Below are 19,924 nucleotides of genomic sequence, written 5' to 3'. Positions count from 1 at the left end.
CAGAGAAGGAAGGGAAAAGAAGAATACAAAGTAAGTGATGCACAATGCAATTTTTCACCACATTGCTGACCATGCCTAGCCAGACCCCAAGCCGCTGCCCCTTTGCCTCCCCCCCTCTCCCTCCTCATTGGCCAGCCTCCAAGCTTTATTGTTCAGCATGGCGTTATATGGTATGAAATATCCCTTTGGCCAGTCCACATCAGTTGTCCTGGTTCTGTCTCCTCCCAGCTTCTTGTGCACCCCCTGACCTGCTCACTGACAGGGCAACATGAGAAGCTGAAAAGTCCTTGATTAATGTAAGCACTGCTCTGCAACAACTGAAACATCAGTGTATTATCAACATTATTCTCATCTCAAATTCAAAACACAGCACCATAACAGTTACTGGGAAGGAAATTAACTCTATCCCAGCTGAAACAAGGACATTGGTTTTGAAGGCTTTAACATAAATAGAAAACTAATCTGTCCCAGCAAATACATGATAATGCTGGGGCAAATATATTCTTCTTGGGGCAGGGAAATGCAACTCTTTTGCAAAAAAAGTCTTTTGCAAGAATTTTTTCTTGCAGTAGTTCTAGTAACTTGGAGACTGATATGGTGGGGCAGTGTTTCTATCACTTTTTTTTTCTTAAGGCTTTTGATAGAAGAAAACAGATTGATTTCTTTTCAAATCAAGATCCTGATGTACTAAGCAAATGCTTTCTCTGTTTCAGACTCTGGCTATGTTTGCAGTAGGCAAGTAGCGCAGCATGACAGAAGTGGAGCTGCAATGCAGAACAGTTCTTGTAGAGACCTGAATGTCTGTTCAATGTCATTTACACACTAGAGATTGGAGCTTGTTAGTTTGGACTTAGTTTCATATGAACAAAATACAGTTCTTGGGCTTTGAAACTGATACTAATACAAAACAAGGTCCAATAAGCAGGACAGCTGGATACGTTTCACATGCATACTGTAGTGACAAACTAAAAACTAAACATATTTTACCACTGCAGGTAAACCTCCACCAACACCTCTACAGGTTCATGGTTTATGTACAGAAATGCCTTTATGCAGTTCTGCTCTGTGGAGCTCACTCCTTTTCCTTATGGCTGCAAAACTAGTCTAAACCAAGGTGAAGTGCAGCCTCAAGCTGTCATTAATAGGGTCTTGACCACAGCATGGACAGGACTTTAAGAAAAAATCAATCTTCAGGTGTAGCATTAACTGGTTTTGGCAGTCAATAAATATATTTGGAGTATTCAAAGTAAAGAATAAATGGATTAATATAGTTAGAGTTTAATGAACTACAGATCATGAAGAAAGACAAATTGATTGATTATTGGTATTTCCTAGGTAGCATGTTCCCATTTAGGGCATTTGTTTGTTTGTTTGTTTCTGATGGGGAGCAATAGTTTGGTTTTTCTACAGTTTGTACTCCTATGAGGCAGCAATTTAGCTAAATCCATATAAAAAGTGTTATAGTTTAGAAGAAAGTTGAGTTTTTCTGCTGTTATGTGAGGCATATGTACAATGACAATAAAAAGATAAAAAAAAAAAAGATATTTTTATAATAGGATTAAGGCATGAAAAGGGTTGCTATGTGAATTTACTTTCAAAATATCCTGTGCCTAGAGCTTTGTGTATCTTCTAAAGAAGAGTATAATGAAAGTGTTACAGGTGCTGATTTAAAAGTATTGCTAAATGAGCAACATTAATCTGTTTTGGTGTACCACAAGTAAGATGATAAAACAAGACCAACTCTTCCCCCTTCATATGCTTCAAGCTCTCAAGTTATGCATAGATGACTGCTAGAAAATGTGCACCAAAATACCTGTTCGGATGTCTGAGACATATTTAGATGTCAGTTTGGCAGAGTACTTGAATGCATTCTCAGCTTTTAAACCCTTGAGTAATCTCCTACCTAAGCATGATTTAAAATATTCTTGTTGATTTGAAGCCATCATTAGGAAGTTTATCTCAAAGCAAAGTTACATTTGCTTTTTGTCATTGGTCAGAAAATGTCAATTTACCTGGAGTAAACATGGAGTTATTTTCTGTTTTTTACATCTGCTTACCATCATAGCCTTCCCTGCCAAGTTCTGTTTTGTTTGTAATTAAATATTCTGTTTAAGCAAAAGTAAAAGTGTTCCAGTGGGGCACCTATGGGAAAATCTAGGGAAAGAAGAATTAGTTTATTCTCCTTGTTACTGAATAATTCAGCACCATGAAACAAGAAGATACAGATTCACTTTCCCTCTTCTGTCTGCAATATCTAGTTATCTTATTTTTATGTTATTTGTTTGGCATGAATGTGCAAAGAATAGGTACTTTATAGGTATGCGAACTTGATTAGTCCAAAGATAAGACAAAGTAAAGAAAGTTACCTGCTGTATTCTTTTCATAATTTAGCTATCTAGATAGTAAATATATAGTAAAGCTTATAAACAGTTGTAGTTATACAGAAGGGCTGCAAATTCAGAAAGGTATCCCCCCTAAAAGCTAAAGATATCCATATTTAATATGGATAAATGTGATATGGTAGTTCTAAAACTATTAAGATGAACAGGAAAGCCCCGGTTAGCTCACTTAAATCAGAATATTACTATGTAAATAAATATAAGATATGAAAATAATAATCCAGTGCACAATCACATCTGGCAAGTCACTGTAAAAAACATAAAATTAAGTTAAAAATTTATGAGTATAACGCTGTTTATTATAATTTGCAAGGAAAAAAAATAGAAAAAAAATCTGAAGGTTTCCTATATGAAATGTGTATGCTAGATAAAGAAAAGTCAAGTTACCGGTTTCAGTAATTTAAATTATTTGAAACCTAAGAATAGACTTTTTATTAGCATGCTTGTGGTTTTAAGTGAAGAAGGAAAGTAGATTGTGTTCTATATACTCTTACAGATGTAGATAACTATTTTTGACTTGGTGATGTATAATTTGGATATGATCTACAGACCTGTATATCAATTACAATGTTGTCAGTTAAAAGTAGATAAAGCTAGATGCTTATCTGGAAAGAGTTTTGAGGAATTAAGGAACAGTTATGCTAAATAATCTATGTGTGGCCGTAGTCTATTTCTTAGTAATTAATCCTGGAGTCATTTGTTGAGATGATTAACATTCAGCATGTACAGAATCCTGTACAATTCCAGGGCACCAGATTGCTTTATGTTGTCTTGACATGGAGTTGAATACATGGACAGTGGAAAAACGTGTATTTGTCCATTAACAACAGCATTCTGTCTGTGAGCTGAAACAGATATAGAGATTCCAATTTCCAGGTGTATATATTTTCACACCAAAGTCACAATAACACTAGTATTTTATTTTTTCCTCCAAGAATAGAGATTATGAGAAGAGCAGTCACAGGACGGGAAAAAAGCGTGTGCTTGTAAAGCTAAAATTGGTTCAGCAATTTCATGAGTATCTAAGAGTAGAATTTGCAAAACTTTTTTTTCTTTTTTTGTCGTTCAAATGCAAATGTGTCTTTTTATCTGTTTTTATTAGATTTCAGTAAATGACAGAACAAAAAGTCATTACAAGTTTGACCATTATTTGCCAGGTTTATGGTCCATTTCATTGAAATTGCCAGTTGTCAAGCCTCTTATAGGAACAGGGCTGAACGTGATAGTCTGCAGCATTGCAATCATATATATTCACTTTATTTTCTGTTCAGCGTTGAATAGTATCAACTATGGAAATAGTAAAATGACCTAGTTTTTTTCTTTGTTGTTGTTTGTTTGTTTGTTTTGTTTTGTTGTTGATGGTTGATTTGGTTTGGATTTTTGTTTGTTCCTTTTTGTTGTTGTTGTTTTTAATATATATTCTATATAAACAAGGCTACAGTCATATTTAAATCTAAATCTTAGAATCATAGAATAGAATCATAGAATATCCTGCGTTGAAAGAGACCCATAAGAATCATTGAGTCCAACTCCTGGCACCACACAGTTCTACCCAAAAATTCAGACCATGCGACTTAAGTGCACAGTCCAAACACTTCTTAAACTCCGACAGGCTTGGTGCAGTGACTACTTCCCTGTTCCAGTGCACGACAACCCTCTCGGTGAAGAACCTCTTCCTGATATCCAGCCTGAACCTCCCCTGTTGCAGCTTGACTCCGGACCCGTGGGTCCTATCACTGTTCGCTAAAGAGAATAGATCAGCACCTGCCCCTCCAGTCCCACTCCTGAGGAAGCTGTAGACCACGATGAAGTCTCCCCTCAGCCTCCTCTTTTCCAGGCTGAACAGGCCATGTCACCTCAACCGCTCCTCATATGTCTTCCCCTCTAGGCCCTTCACCATCTTCATAGCCCTCCTTTGGACACTCTCCAAATGTTTCATGTCCTTTTTGTACTATGGTACCCAGAACTGCACACAGTACTTGAGGTAAGGCCGCACAGCGCAGAGCAGAGTGGGACAGTCACTTCCCACAACTGACTAGCAATGCCAAATCTTCATCTTTTTCTTTGGCATTAACTTAAAGAGAAAACTCAGTATAAACAAAATGTCACTGATGGGCAAAAACTTGTCATGTTCATAATAACTGATCTTAAAAAAATACCTCTAAAATACCTCTGGACTCATACGTGAGGACAAAATTTGTCCTAATTGTTTTGGTTTTGCTGGAAAACAGGGTTTTACACCATTAAGATCCCTTCGAGGACTTCATTTGCTACTTAACGTAGCTTACTGATCATTTGGATAGCTGAAAAATGAATAAATAATAATAAAAAAAAAAGTAAAAGACTTTTCTGAATCATATCCTGAAACAGAATTATATAGTTAGTTTATTCTATAAACTATCTAAAGCATTACCATTGCAATAGCTATGGATTTGTCTTTCCAGTTTAAAAAATATGGTTATCGAAACACAGAAAAGCACAGCTCTTGAAATAACATCCTGTGGTTTTTTTGTTTGTTTGTTTTTTTTTTTGTTTTGTTTTGTTTTTTCTCAGTTGACTATCAATACACTAAATCCTGTATATTTGAACACAAGTGAATGTTTCAAAATATTATTGGCTCATTTTCTTATAGTCAGAAATCCTGGTGCAAAGTTGTACTGAATTAGTGAGGGGTTAGATAGAAATAGCAACTAGAACACCATCTTCAGATGAAACATGATGTCTGGCTAAACTGAAAGAAGTTGCAGTCAAATCAATTCCTCTGTCTTCTGCTTCAGACAGAGCAGGTCTTGCCATCAGCAAAGAAACTTTGAACAGACTTCAGGATTTCTGGATTTCAGGAAATCCACACAGCTATTGCTGAATACCCAAGAAAGCCGCCTTGTTTCTAGCACCTCTGAGGTTTGTATGTGTATCTGCATCCTGTTCTGTTCAGCTGTCTCCAGAATAGAATTTATAAGAATTTACTCCTAGGTTTCATCTCCCAGTAGATTTTACAAGAAATTACAGCATAAAATATTTACTACAGTAGTAAAAACTAAAGAGGTGTGTGCAGCAGCATAGTCTCACATTGCTTCAGTGCTTCATGGGGTGCTAATGGTACTATTCTTCCTGCGTCTTATTCTTAAACATTAAATCTCTTAACTGAATTTTACATGTTGGTCACATCAAAATTATGACAAGGTTCTGTTCTGATGTAGCAGATGTTATGCTGTTGACTTCAGAAGAATTTTGTCCATTTATATTAGCAGACAATAATCTGGCACTCATTAGTAACTACTGAATGGGTCGGTAACTTTTACAGGAAGATTTTATCTCACAAGATAAAATTACTACTACAGTTTTCTTCGAGACATAGCTCAAATAGACGGTATCTACGTTGTCAATTATGTATTAAACTCTTGTAGTTTTAGGTATTCATGAATACAGTCCTTCCTCCATGTCTGTAATAAGCAAAACATCTGTTTCTTCTTGTTCAATCAAAGTGCTTACCTCAAGAGTCCTACTTTTAAAATAATGTTATTTAAATAGAAATCCGAGATAGGGAGAATGCATTTCATTAACATTCTAAAATTTGAATATGAAACCAGCTTTTCCAGAAATGAGCAGGGAATTTGTGGTGCTAGCAGTATGTATTTCTTTTTTTTTCCCCTCAATTTGTATACTACAGTAAGATGAAATGAATGCAAATAAATATATGTATCAGCTCAGATAAGAGAAATTAAACTGTAATGAGAAATGATCATTTTGAATTTGGGATGTTCTCCATTACATACGTAAAAACAGAAAATTCTTTAATAGAGCCATATTCTATTCTGAATATTCAGTCTTTGTTTGCTGAAAAATCTCAGTTAAGCTTGGCTTTTTTTTTTTTTTAAAGTCCAAATAGAAATAATTCTGCAGTACATATAAACTATTTAATAAAATATTACAATAAAAATAGGTCATGCATCTATACAAACTTATCCTCTATGGGACCATATGCTATCTATCACAATAACTAAGTCCCTGCAACAGAGCATTACCACATTAAGAAAGGGAAATTAACACTACTGGTTCTAAAACACAGGCATATAAAACGGATAAAGCATGGCAGAGAAAAAAGGTGTTCTTACTTACACCAGTGGGGAATGCTGTTCTGTAAACACAATAGTGAGTACTCACTGAGAGTTGATGAGCAATCTTTATTAGCATCCATCAGTAAACTCCATGGAAAATTATTATCAATAAAAAAATAAGCAAATGCAAAATTGCGATTGAATTTTTCTGCCAACTTTGAGATGGAAGAGTTGGGAATGTTACTGTCATATTGTAAAGCTCCGTGAGGATGGCTAATATATCCAGGTAAGAAGAAGACAGTCTTAACTTGTCATTTTAAAGTCAATAAAGTGCAAAATGCAAAAATAGAAACTGTGTGATCTTTCAGAAACCAGCAGAAACAATACTAACTTATAGGGGTAAATAAGTTTAATACAGTGCTTCTCCAATCATGCCTCTAACAGGCAGCTTACAGGCAGCAGTGTGTCTCCTTAGTATACTTTGATAAATGCTGTGCACACAAAGTTCTGTCTGCATGGCATTAGACTTTGCTGGTAACCTGTATCTCTCCTCATACTTTGATTTCCATTCAATCTGCTCAGCAGATCCATCTGCACCGCTGGTTCACCTTCCCCCTGCCTGGTTCTTTCCTTGAGTCATGGGAATGATTCATTTTTTTTAGAGTGGTGCTAGTGAGCTTGTGGTGCTGGCTGGGGAGCAGGGCTGCAGTCACTCCCAGCAGCTCCGCTATGCCGCCCCTTCCTCCTCACACCTCTCCCCTGCTCCAGACTGGGCTCTTCAGGGGCTGCAGGGCAAGCTCTGCTGGGCGCCTGGAGCACCTCCTGCCCTGGGTGCTCGCAGGGCTGCTTCTCGCACTCCTTTCCTCACTGCCAGGCAGCGTTTGGCCCTTGCTGAGCTCCGCTCTCCCCGAGGAGCCCACCCGTGGCCGAGGGGCTCAGCCGGGCCCTGTGGTGGGGCCGCTGGAGCCAGTATGGGGCAGGCCAGGCCTCGCCTCACAGAGCGGCCTGGCAGCCCCCTGACATTGCCTGGGCAACTGCACCCAGTGTTGTATGTATATTTATATCTAATTCTGTTTAAATGGGCTGAAAAGTTTTATCTGTTTGGTTAACAATCTCAAAAAAATTTATAAAAGCATGAAAAGAAGTGTCCATAAAAGTGGGAAAAGTCAACGTTTTTGGAGAGACATTTTTTGTGTAAATACATCAGACAACGCTGAAACATCAGTACAGAAGCAGGAGAAAACTAGTGACATTTCAGTACTTTTGGGAGACACATATTTAGAACTCACTAGAAGTGTGACATAATTTCTCTAGCTACAGTTTGTCAAGGTACCAAAGCTTATCCTTGGATATAATATGAATTATGGTACAAGGTACACCAATGCATTTTTTTTTCCTCACAGGCTATTGTTTTGTTTCTGTAATATTCCCCTATCCAAGGAATGCTTTAAACATACTTCCCTGTAGACTCATGAATGAACGGCGTGTGCTACCATTTTCATCCCTTGTGTTTTAATAGCAAAGATTTAATTTTGTCCGGAAGTCTCTATTCATTGTTATTGAGTTCAGGGCCACAATGTTCAGGGCAACAATTTGATAAAACCGAAATGGATTTTTTTTTTTTTGATAGGTCATCCTAAGATGTAAAATGGGGATTCTAACTATGATGTAATAAACTTCAGTTGTAATAGAATAAATATGCTGTCAAAATTTTGTCTTGGAACTCTATAAAACAGCATATCTTCTTCCTTTTCCTTTCTGAGTTTATCCGTAGAAAATAATTTTGTGTTGGTTGAAATAAAATGTTTTTCTGTTTCTTATTTGCTTGCCAAATATAATGAAAATGAAAAAGCAGCTCACAAATAGAAAGAAAGCTTTACTCATGTTTAGTATATTAGCTCTTTCATCTCTTCCTACACTAGACTGAATAAGCTCTGGCAGAAACATTTCTTACTGATACATTTTTAAGAGGCATATGCCACTTTTATTCACACTAATAAATATTCCAAGAATATTCCAATATATAACAGCTTCTGTGTTGTATGAGTACTTGATCTTGTATCTTAAACACATAGAAGCAGGTGGAAAAAAATAAAATAAAAAAATCATTAAATGTCTAGGTATACCTGTTTGCCATGAGCATTATTCCTTGTTCATAGATGACACTCCTTGGAATATTTTGAAATTTTGTCTTCCGTTATACTTCTGCTGATATTACACATCCCCTTTAATTTCAGAAACAGCATATTGCATTACACTGTGGTTTATTTTGGCTAAGTTTTCATAAATGACTTGGATGTAGGACTGAAAGGTATATTGAGTAAGTTTTCCTATAATATTGATTTAGGAGGAGCTGTTGATTCCGTTAGGGGTAGAGATGTCTTGCAGAGAAATCTTGACAAATCAGGCAGTTGGGCAACTGCCAACAATCTGAAGTTTAACAAAAGCAAGTGCCGGATTTTTCACATGGGAAGGGGCAACACTAGATATAGGTACGGACCAGAGGATGACAGGCTGGAGAGCAGCCCCTCAGAAAGGGACCTGGGCATTTTGGTTGACAGCAAGTTGAATATGAGTTGCGTGCCCTGGCAACCAAAAGGACCAACAGTGTCCTGGGGTACATCAAGCACAGCATTAATAACTGGTGGAAGGAAGTGATTGTCACAGTCTGCTCTGCTGGTGTGGCCTCACCTTTTTAATATTGTGTGCAGTTTTGGGCACCATGGTATAAAAAGGACTTAAAACTATAAGACAGTGTCCAAAGTAGGGCTGCAAAAATGGTGAAGAGCAGATGAAGTCACTTGGATTGTTCAGCCTGGAGAAGACTGAGGGGAGACCTCATGGCAGCCTTCAGCTTCCTCACAATGGGGCGCAGAGGGACAGGTGCTGGATTCCCCTCTGGTGACCAGTGATAGGACACAAGAGAATGGCATGGAGCTGAGACGGCAGGTTCAGGCTGGATATTAGGAAAAAAGTTCTTTACTGAGATGGTGATTGGGTTCTCCAGGGAAGTGGTCACAGCACCAAGCCTGCTGAAGTTCAAAGAAGCCTTTGGACAATGCTGTCATACAAATCGTCTGTTATTGGGTGGTCCCATGCAGATCTAGGAGTTGGATTTGATGATCCGTGTAGATCCCTTCCAATATTCCATATTCTAGGATTTTATGATTCTAAAGTACAGCTTGCTAAGGTGAAAGCACCTTTATCTAGGTGGAGAAAAAATGTTGTTTTAAAGAGGTGCTATGATTTGGAATTTGCTTTTACTAGAGTATTTGCTACTTATTTGCTGACATCACCAAACCTACCTGCAAAATAATGACGAGAACAAGCCAATACTCTTTTGCTGATCTTAAATGCCAGCTTAATATGCTAGGCAAAATTGCTTCCTGACACGTGCTGAAGACAATGAAAAAATATTTAAGTCCTGTTGTTTTTTAAAAGTGAATGGACAGATCAATGTACATCAGTGCTGTCAGTATAGGATGATGTTCCCCTAAGATTCAGGTTTTTGGTAGACATTTGCTGTTTTTCTAATGGGTTTGTGACTAATGCCACATCTCAATGAGAGCATTATTTGTGAACTCACCTTCCACATGAGTCTTTTCCCTTCCTCTTTTTTCTTTTCTTTTTACTGGAAATATCTGGCTTTTGATAGAGTCAGCAATCACAAGCATAATATGCCCTGTGTGGGCTTGTTACTGGCTATAATTAAATGGTTTAATCAATGTATTTTCCTTTTAAACCTGGTCATAGAAACAATTAAGAGATATTCCTCATTAGTAAAATATGGAATATGGCCTTTTGAAGGGTAAGGTAAGCGATAACATGTATATTTAGAAATAATTATACCTGACAAAATGAACAGTTTAGTAGTTGCAAGACTTGTATTTATGATGATAATGTTCATTTTTTGGTAATAGTTACTTTAAAATAGCACCTCATTATCACTAAAATTAATTCATTTCTGAAGTAGGCTACATTGGAAATTACATTATGAGCTTGGGAGAGACACACTAACCACTTACAGACAATAAATATTGCACTAAGTAAAATATTCCAATGTTTTCTGTTCTTCATAGGCTCTGGTCTCAATGATGGGCAGTGGCATGAAGTTCGATTCCTAGCTAAAGAAAATTTTGCTGTTCTCACCATTGATGGAGATGAAGCTTCAGCCGTGCGAACAAACAGCCCTCTGCAAGTTAAGACTGGAGAGAAATATTTCTATGGAGGTAAAAAAATATCAGAACAAAATCTGCTTATAGTTCTGTTCTCTTTTAAAATGGCTAGGTGCTGCTTGTCAAAAAAAAATAAAAATAATAATAATACTAAGCTTAATTTTACTTTTAAGAATCTTTTACACCTCCTTGTCCTTGCAAAAGAAACCCTGAAAAATAATGTGCAAGAGATAATCCAGTTTAAAGTGATTTCCCAGATCTCCCCTGAATATTTCAGAGACCATTCACTGAATAGGGAACTTCCCAATATTAGTAGTCTAATTAAATGGCACTGAGAAGAGAGATAAGCTTATCTTTTCAAATTTGGAATCTTGAAGACAAAAAAATATCACTGTTCAGTATGGGTCTTAACAATTTCCTCATTTTTTAAGAGCTGTTGTGATTATGAGTAGTTGAGTGCTTTCATAAATTGAAGCCTTACATTTCTCAGTATTTCTGTCCATTAATAGTACATACACCAAAAAAGAGTTCTTTCAGATTATGGCTTGAATATATTTGATACACTGCTATCTTATAGAGGAAGGTTGTTAAGAGTTTTTAAACTCTTGTACAATTATTATATTTGTACTTCTAGCCAGGTTTGTTTTAAACATCCAATTCAGTAATGACTTGCAGTCTTTATTCAACCAGAATTCTTTGTGAGAGCAAATGCTAAGATCAAAAAAGAGTTGTAAGCTGTACCTTTGAAGTGTTCCACACATGTGAGGTTGCACATTAAACCTTTAGACAGATAACACAAATTTTGAAAGTAGAATTTATCAGTGTTGAAAACTGATTTTTTCAAACACGGCTAATCAAAATAAAATGCAAATGTAGTACTATAAATAGTCTTAACAAGCAATAGAAAGGTTATTGAGATATGAAGTACTGTAAGTAGAAAGGGAAAGAATCCTTTCAAGGTTATTCTCATTTCATTATCTCCTATCAGTTGAATCATTAAAAATACACGTAGAAATTAGTGTTTAAATAACGTTACAAACTAACATAGCTAATTAAAAATAGATTCTAGTCTTGCAGATACTGATACCACACTTCCAGGAAACACTGTAGCAATGATGATAATACAGTCTAAGGCAAATATTACCAGTTTAAAGTTGATCTGTCACAAAAGGTGAACTTCTCTGTTGCTGCAACATCCATCTTTTCCAATGTCCTTACAATGTCCTTAAGTCAGCTAACGTCCTGAATAGGTTCTTCTCTCTCACTCTCTCTCTCTTTTTTTTTTTTTTTTAGCATACTGACTCTGATAAAAATTCTAGCATAAACAATTGCAACATGCTAAAGCCTTTTAATTTTCTCATCAAAACACAATGCTGTCACTTTGTCAGAACTGTCTAAGACATTCAGATTAAATGAAGTTATTAAGCATACACAGAACAAAATGAAAAGAAATGCCATACATAGTATCTTCAGTGATATTCTGTTAATTTTGATAGGCAAACTCCCCAGAACACTATTACATTTCTGGAGAGACACTGAGAGAGATTTTTTTCTGAAATGCCTTTTCTCTCTTTGGCTTGTGAGGGATAGATTTTGTAGTTTCTCTAGGCATTTTTTTATATCCTTTTCTAAGTCAAATTGCAGGTTGCTTTGTTGTAATTTCAGTTGGATTCTGAAATCTGAACTTGAAGTTGTTGGCCTATACTTTATAATTCCACCATCCTTCATTAAAAAAGTGTACATGTAGATGTTTTAGTGTGACATGCAAGTCAATCATGAATTCTCTGAAGTGTCATTTCCACATCTGTTCACTGAGATCTGTGGTCCCTTTGCATAAGCTATGTGGTGTTTTGTTTTGTTTTGTTTTGTTTTTTGTTTTCCTCATTATCGTTTATAACCTGAAAGCTCTTCTAAAAATATATCAAAAGGATAACAGTGTCCTAACCTTCATATCCCCTTTTATTTCTAAATAAGGAGTCTGCATTTGTGACACTGCACTTTTGCATTTTAACTGTCTCAAGCTGTGAATCTGAGAAAGCTTTATTTCTGACTTAGATCTGAGGAACCCATTTATTTTGGTATACTCCCATAAACATTCCTATATGCATATACAAGTTTGTTATTTTGCTATATATATCTGTTGATTAGAAATCACTTGCATCTTAAAGTCAGTTTTCTGTATTCATAACAGCAACTTAATCTTTGTATTCACAATCTGCATCTTAGGATGTTAAAGTATTGCTCTTCTATTTCCTTCTATAGTGTATGTGTTCCTCCTTATATTTTTCTATATTAGCATTCAATTTATGGTTGCTAATATATATTACTTGCAAGAAAAGAATGAAGAAGTGAGAAAAGTTGGGAACTTCAAACCTTTGTAAAACTTCATAATTGTCACCAAATAAAGGGTTTTAATTAGTTTCATTAAACTTAAAGGTAAGTTCAGATAACAATCTTTCAAATACTTTTTTCTGCAAATATGCATAAGTGGTTAGGGAAGGGACAACTGCCTCTTGAATTCAGAGGTTCACATATTTGTTTTTGTAAACTGCTTTTGCCAGATGGATAGCAAAAAGAATGATCAATTCTTTGATGATTATAAATTTTCAGTATGAATAGAAATCCAGAGGTTTCTTTGATCTGAGTATAATAGTTAAGGGTATTATGACTATTTAAACTTTGCATATTAAAATTCAAACATTTGTCACAAATGCAAAAGTTAACTGACCATCTTTAAACATAGTAATGTTATGATATTCATCCCATCTCAATGTTATATTTCCTGATTTTACAAAATGCTGAGAAAGCTCAGTCCATTAAATATATTTTTGGAGAGTTTGTACAGCGTTTCTAGAATTCTCTGAATGCATATACTCTTCTGATGTCAATTCTCTTATTTCATCCTTGAAAGGGATACCACATGTATGCAAATGCTGTGTTCTCCAAATTTTCCGTTACACTGACTTCAAAATAAGTGTCTCTATTTATGTTATGGTCTCCTAGTGTCAATATAGCAAATACATACTATATGCAGTGGTGATGTCTTTGCTGAACAAAAGCTTAATGGTTGCATTTCAGCAATGCAGTGCAATATTGTTGCACGTATACCTTGGAGAATTTAAAGAGAAAAGTAAAATGGGTACTGCTTCAAAGTAGTAAGGCAAACATTAGATAGACCTGTTCTGTGAAGATAACTACAGCATAAGAGAAAAACCACAGATTTCACAGTGATGTCTGAAAAAATCCTTCGTTTGATTCATAGCATTTTGACAAGAACTTGATTATGATCAAGTCCTACATAACAATATAAATAAATAGGGGGAATGTAGAGACCCAGGATGGTTGTAAATTGCTTTTTGGCATTAGAAATTTTAGAACAGGCAGGAACAAGCCTGTAAGTCAGAGTTCTCCCTCTCTCTGTACATGCATCTGGGTATAGTAAGGAAAAGTTGAATATGGTGTAGACACTGAATGGATTAACAAGAGTATCTGGTTTGGACACGGAGAAGTATACTGGGCCTGTAATTTTCAGCAGTGTTGGCCTTTTGGAGAAAGCAGACCTGACTGACACTCTCTGAAATCACATTTTCACTCAGAACTTATTCCTAAATGTGTTCCAGTTATTCCTCAATTTGTTCCTTTATTTGCACAGAAATGCTTGTTGTTGACATGTTGTTTTACAACTTGTACAGTAATTAATATTTGAATAAAGGAGATGTGTAAATCAGAATCTTTTGTGATTTCTTCCCACAGAACTAGGTTTGAAACTTTTACAGTTTTAAAACACAGCAGTAAATCATAAGAGGATTCTCCATTTCTCTGTTAGAGAATAAATCATTTTCAGTACCGATACAGTCTTTTTTATTTTTTTTCAATTCCTTTGTGCCTCTCCTGTGCTGTCTCCCAGCACTACTAAGATCCTGACAGGGGACAGACAGTGAAGATGTTTTATTCAAGTCTGAGCTAGAGGAAGTTATGCCAAAGATGGGGTATTTCCGTAGACTGTGTGAATGTGTGCTGTTGTATTTGGTAGAGTGGGTGCTAACTGCCCATTACCCTTCTGTATAACTCTTCTCTCCTCACTGTTTTTGTTTTTCTTCTCTGTCTTGTCTTGAAGTTGGGTTTTGGGAAAGAAGTGAATTTCCTTTTCGTACCTCTAGAGAATGACGTTTCTTTCTTGTTTCCAATTATATGCATAAAACAAGAAGTCAGAGTAGAGAAAGTGAATTGGAAAGTTAAAACAAGTCCTAATTTATACTGTTGGAGATAAGGAGCTGGTATGAGGCATCTTAAGCTTGCACCTAACTACCTAATAGCCTAGGGCCCAGAGGAAATAGTTGATTAGAGACATAATTTTGACTTGTTTCTTAGAGCATTTCATCTTAATTGTGTCTCATTTCCATCTTCAATTTCACGGGCTTAAAATGTGAGAGTTTTCTGTTTGGGGAGGTGAATCTTCAGTGAGAAAAAAGGTATGCAGTAAGCATCTGTCAATCCACTGCGCTCCTTTTTCTGACAAGCAAAGATGTATGGACTATGTAGTAAATTTCCTATGAGGCACTTGTTTGTGGCATATAGTAACTTCCTTTCTGTACGACTGTACAAAATGTGCTCTGGATGGAGTCTTGTTCCTGGAATAGAATTCGTTTCTGAAATTTGCGTTGCTCTAAAATCCTACAGAATTATAGGAAAGAAAGGAAGAGTGGGGAGAGAGAAGTCAAGCAAAATAGAAAAAACACCTTCCTCCGTTTCACATATGTGGTGCTTTTCTGTGTAAATCTTCCTTTCTTAAAACCTATCAACTATAACCTAAGTCTTTGGGTGGTGTGCCTACATTTTTATCAAGCTACCCATTGTTATCATTGTGTGAGTCAGTCATTAGCAGTTGTTACAGTCATGGTTCCTCCGTAGTATCACTGGGACTTCAAAAGCACTCAGATCATCTGAATTACAAGTATTATCAGATATCAAGAGTTGGAACGGACTATACTTTTTAGCAGCCATCTTGCTTTGGACTGTTAAATCCAGAACATTTTAAAGTCAATAGATGAGCAAAGAATGCAAATATGCAGAATTTACCTGAGTAAAACAGGGAATTGGTTTTGTTTACCTATTTTTTCTTTTTTCTTTTTGGATCTTCATTTGTCTTCACTGTTACATTTAGACAATTAATAAATAATAAAAGTAAACACAGGCAATTGTAGGCATCTAAATCTCTCTCTGCAATTTAATACATAATTCAAATTCTTGATAATCTCATCTGCTCTCTTCCACAATGAACACTGAAACAGCTGAAAGCATACTTATTGTTTGCATCTGAAAGAAATGAAGAAAGTGAAATCGATCAACGCTGCCAATTAACTCTTGAGTTTCATACCTTTCATCATTTATAGTTTTGTTTGAATGTTAGACATATGAAACCAGATAAAATAATGTTGACATACTTTGATTAATTTTCAGGAATGTCAAGAATATTGTTGGTGATGTTATAATACATCAATCCACCAACATGTTTGCATACAACAGTACAAACAGAAATGCTGGATGTAGATGGATGTCCTGAAGAAAAAGTGCAGGCAGGAATCTGATACTCTGTGTAAGCAAATACAAGACCAAATGTTTGATAATGTGAGTTTAGGAATGGATATATGGGAGTATGAGTCTTGCTGGAATAACTTCAGCTTTTGAGCAAAGGCTTATTAGAGATGAGAAATGTCTGCTCACTGAAAAATGCATGAATGAAGTCTTCAAGTGTACTCTCCTTGTTATACAACATCAGTCTCTTGCTAATATGAAGATATTCATCACAGTGTATATATCTGGAAGTTTTTCAAAAAAAAAAAAAAAGAAGGAACTGAATCTTGTTAGCTTCATTTTACTCTCCCCCTTCCTGAAATCATTAAAGCAAATTTCTGTGTGCAGCAGATATAAATAAATAAATAAATAAATAAATTTCAATTGACTTTATTTTCTCTTATTGACATTTAAAGCCAAGAAAGACCAAACAACAAGATGTGAAAAAAAAAAAAAAAAGAACGTATAAAACGTGTAATACAGAATAAAATGCATTGACCTGGGAAGGAGTAAGTGGAACTTTATTGTCTCTAATTCTGTCTATATAAGATTGATTTCCTTTTCCACTAAGTACAGTAGTCGTATCATTGCCTAAGTTTCAGTCAGAAGCAAACGCTATCAAGTCCCTGAGTGTTACAGAAAATTTATTTACAAATAGAGGAAATACCCTACATTGTATAGCTCTGATTCCATAGGGAAAAGAAAGGACTTGTAGAAGTAAATAATTCTTCTTCTAAAAGAGAAAAAAATGGAGAAAGAAATATCTGGTGGAGACTCAGAAGTGACCTACTGGAAAGACACTCCAAAGTGGCAATGAAACTTATGCCCTCCTATATGTCTCTTTTGCTGATACCTTAGTAGGTCAAGATACAGGTTTTCAGCTGCAGTAGCTGGACATTTTTCCTACAGGAAGAAAGAGAGGGTATTCAACAGACAGTGAATATTGGGAAGGCTAGCCAGTATTAATTGCTAGGCAGTACTAATAAGGACTATATGTTTTTAGAACACTGAAAATAATGTAGTCTATTGATGGCATTAAGAATCGTAAACATGTCTGTCTCAGCTGAATTGAATTGTGAACAATAAGCACATATTTTTTCCCAGTGTTTGAAAATAATCACAATGCTAAATAGTGGAGAATTATAATTAATAATGACATAGCGTATCAATGACTTAACCTGTTTTGCACGGCATCATGGTTCTGCTTCTAGATGTATGAATGTGCCTATTGTCAATCAACAATCAATCACAATTCAACTACACATACACACACACACACAAAAAAGCTAAGCTAAATTCCTACTACTATCGATAGACTATATTGTTTTCAGAGCCTTCTCTTGTTTTAGAAAGTGACTTACCGATCTTCTTGGCATGTCAGTGTTTCTGAGTGGACTTTCCATATATAGTAGTATTAGTGATTCTCTTCTTTAAAATGATAGAACCTACGTCAGTCTCCCCTTTTCCTCCAACCCTCTCTAAACTTGAGCCAAATTTTTTCATTTCACTTTTTTAAGGGTATAATTAAACAACTATTACTATTGTAAAAAACAAACTAACAAAAAAAAAAACACACCACTATGCAAGAAGTTGCCTACAGGCCACTGATTCTGGTGACAGACAGATGACTTTTGTGTTCAGAAAATTTACTTCTGTATATAATTATGAATGTGAATAATTTTGGAAATCTAGTTTAGTGAGTTATAAATATGTAACAGGAAGACAATATCAGGATACATTCCAGAACTCACAAAAATATGTTTGTGAAAATGGGAGATAGAGAAAAAATAGTTATACTGGTAAGGAACTTGCTTCTGACGTATATAATCTGAGCTAAGAATAGGTCTCAGTGCTGGTTGTAAATACTGGCTCACATAAGAAACCTGACTGAAATACCAATTAAATTTATAATTACTGTCTGGTGCTTCTACTATATAAGCAAACTGCAGGTAGTTCTTTGTGTCTAGGGCAGGCAGTCAATTAAATTCTTGCATGTCTACTAAATCCAAGAATGTTATTATCACCTTTCACTGAAAACAATAAATTGCATCGTAAAGAAGTAGCTGTCTAGGACTCTAACAGGAACACTTATTAGTGGTGCTTTTGTAAATCGTGAAGTAGATTTTAAGGACTTATCTCTTTCCAAAGAAGGAACTTCATTCAATCTCACAGTCAGTAGCTTAGAGCTGATTTGTCTGCATAAATTGGCAAAATTGTACTATGAAGCTGAAACAATCATTCAAATCCTTATTTGCCTCTTTGTTTTCTCTTATCAGCAAAGCATTGAATTTTCCTGTATAATATCTAGCAGTGTGAGGTAACACATTGGAGATCCATAACTCTCCACTGTGGGTTTTTGACGGGAACCAGCATATTGCCCTGTTTAAAAGGCCATAGTATGTCTACTTTGAGTTTAATTTGGAGTGGACAGTATTCTGGTAATGAAGTACTAAATATAAAACATTGATGATCTCTATATGAGGGAATTGATAGTTAACCACAAAACCACTAGACCAAGAGCTGACAGGGCTCTTCTGACCAAGTCGGACAAGAGCGTCCTACATAACAATCTGGCTGGACTTATAGGCAGAACTTTAAACTGGATTTAGTAGGGGAAGGAGTCCTGAATGATAGAGAAGAGCCGGGGACTGATACGTTAGGAAGCAATAGAGAAGCACCTTATCTCAATTAGAAATTGAATTATCTCAAAGGAGCCTGCCAGAGTTCAAGAAGCATTTGGACAATGCTCTCAGACACATGATCTGATTTATTTATTATTTTAGGTGGTCCTTTGGGGACCCAGGAGTTGGACTCAATGATCCTTGTGCGTCCCTTCCAACTCAGATATCCTATGATTCTATGAATACTCCTCTAAAAAGGTGCTCCTCTAAAATGTGATGTGGCTGATAGCCCAGCTGAAGTGTCTTGTAGAACTTTTTCCAAGTATATGAGACCTCAAAATACATGAGATAATATTTGAAAATACTTCATTTCCTTCTTGTATTTAAGTTTCATTATTCTTATTGACCACACTACGCAAGTCATTTTCTCTTCGTGCTTTACATATGATGTACGTAGGTACAAGCATCTCTGCGTTAAAATCATCTTTTTTTTTCTAAAAGATTAATATTAATTTTTTAAAACTTAATCCTTATATTTCGTCCAATGAATTGGAAGCTTTAGGATACATTACTTTTCACTTAATTAGGTGTATTGTGGTTTTGCTGGCATCATAGTCAAACTGAATGGAATTTTGAAGAGATGTGTAGGTCCAATATACTCATAATTTTCATTTGTAGGAATGGGTCACCCAAAATCTGAGCTTCTTGCTTCTTTTTGAACTCTCATTTATACTTACTGTCTGTGCAATTCATGTTCTCCATAGATAAGAGCTTTTCCTTGTTTCATTTTTATTGCATTTTTAATATGCCTCTTATTAAGAATTTAGCTAAAAGAGAAGAGAAAACTTGAGCGAGAAAGAAAGTTTCCCACATTTTATTGTTTAAATACCTTAATGACCATGGTGTTAGTAAACACTACTTACGCTGTTAATGACTCACAGTTATTTTGTATATGATGAAAAATGATGAAAGATCTTGAGGTAACGTAAAGAGATGGAATGGTGCATACCTTGCTTGGTGCGTGTTGAAGAAAGGTCACTGAGGAATAATAAATGAATCTTAAATCTTCTGGAGGATGGCAGGAGAATGGCAGTGCT

The 19,924-nt window shown here is 35.7% G+C and overlaps 1 protein-coding gene across 21 annotated transcripts in view; it reads left to right on the top strand.

Annotated features, from left to right (window-relative positions):
• CNTNAP2 (contactin associated protein 2) overlaps positions 1–19,924 on the top strand; it is a 1,160,459-nt gene that overhangs the window by 642,071 nt on the left and 498,464 nt on the right. For 20 of the 21 annotated variants that reach the window (XM_080582584.1, XM_080582598.1, XM_080582597.1 and 17 more), the window contains one exon: positions 10,537–10,686. The exons of the other annotated variant lie outside the window; for it this stretch is intronic. In XM_080582584.1, coding sequence (XP_080438710.1) covers positions 10,537–10,686 — 150 coding nt within the window. The remainder of the gene's footprint in view (positions 1–10,536; positions 10,687–19,924) is intronic. 21 annotated transcript variants of the gene reach the window in all.

This window comes from Anser brachyrhynchus, assembly GCF_964034855.1.
Source record: "Anser brachyrhynchus genome assembly, chromosome: 2".
Taxonomy (NCBI): domain Eukaryota; kingdom Metazoa; phylum Chordata; class Aves; order Anseriformes; family Anatidae; genus Anser; species Anser brachyrhynchus.
This window is presented reverse-complemented; position numbering and strand designations above follow the sequence as displayed.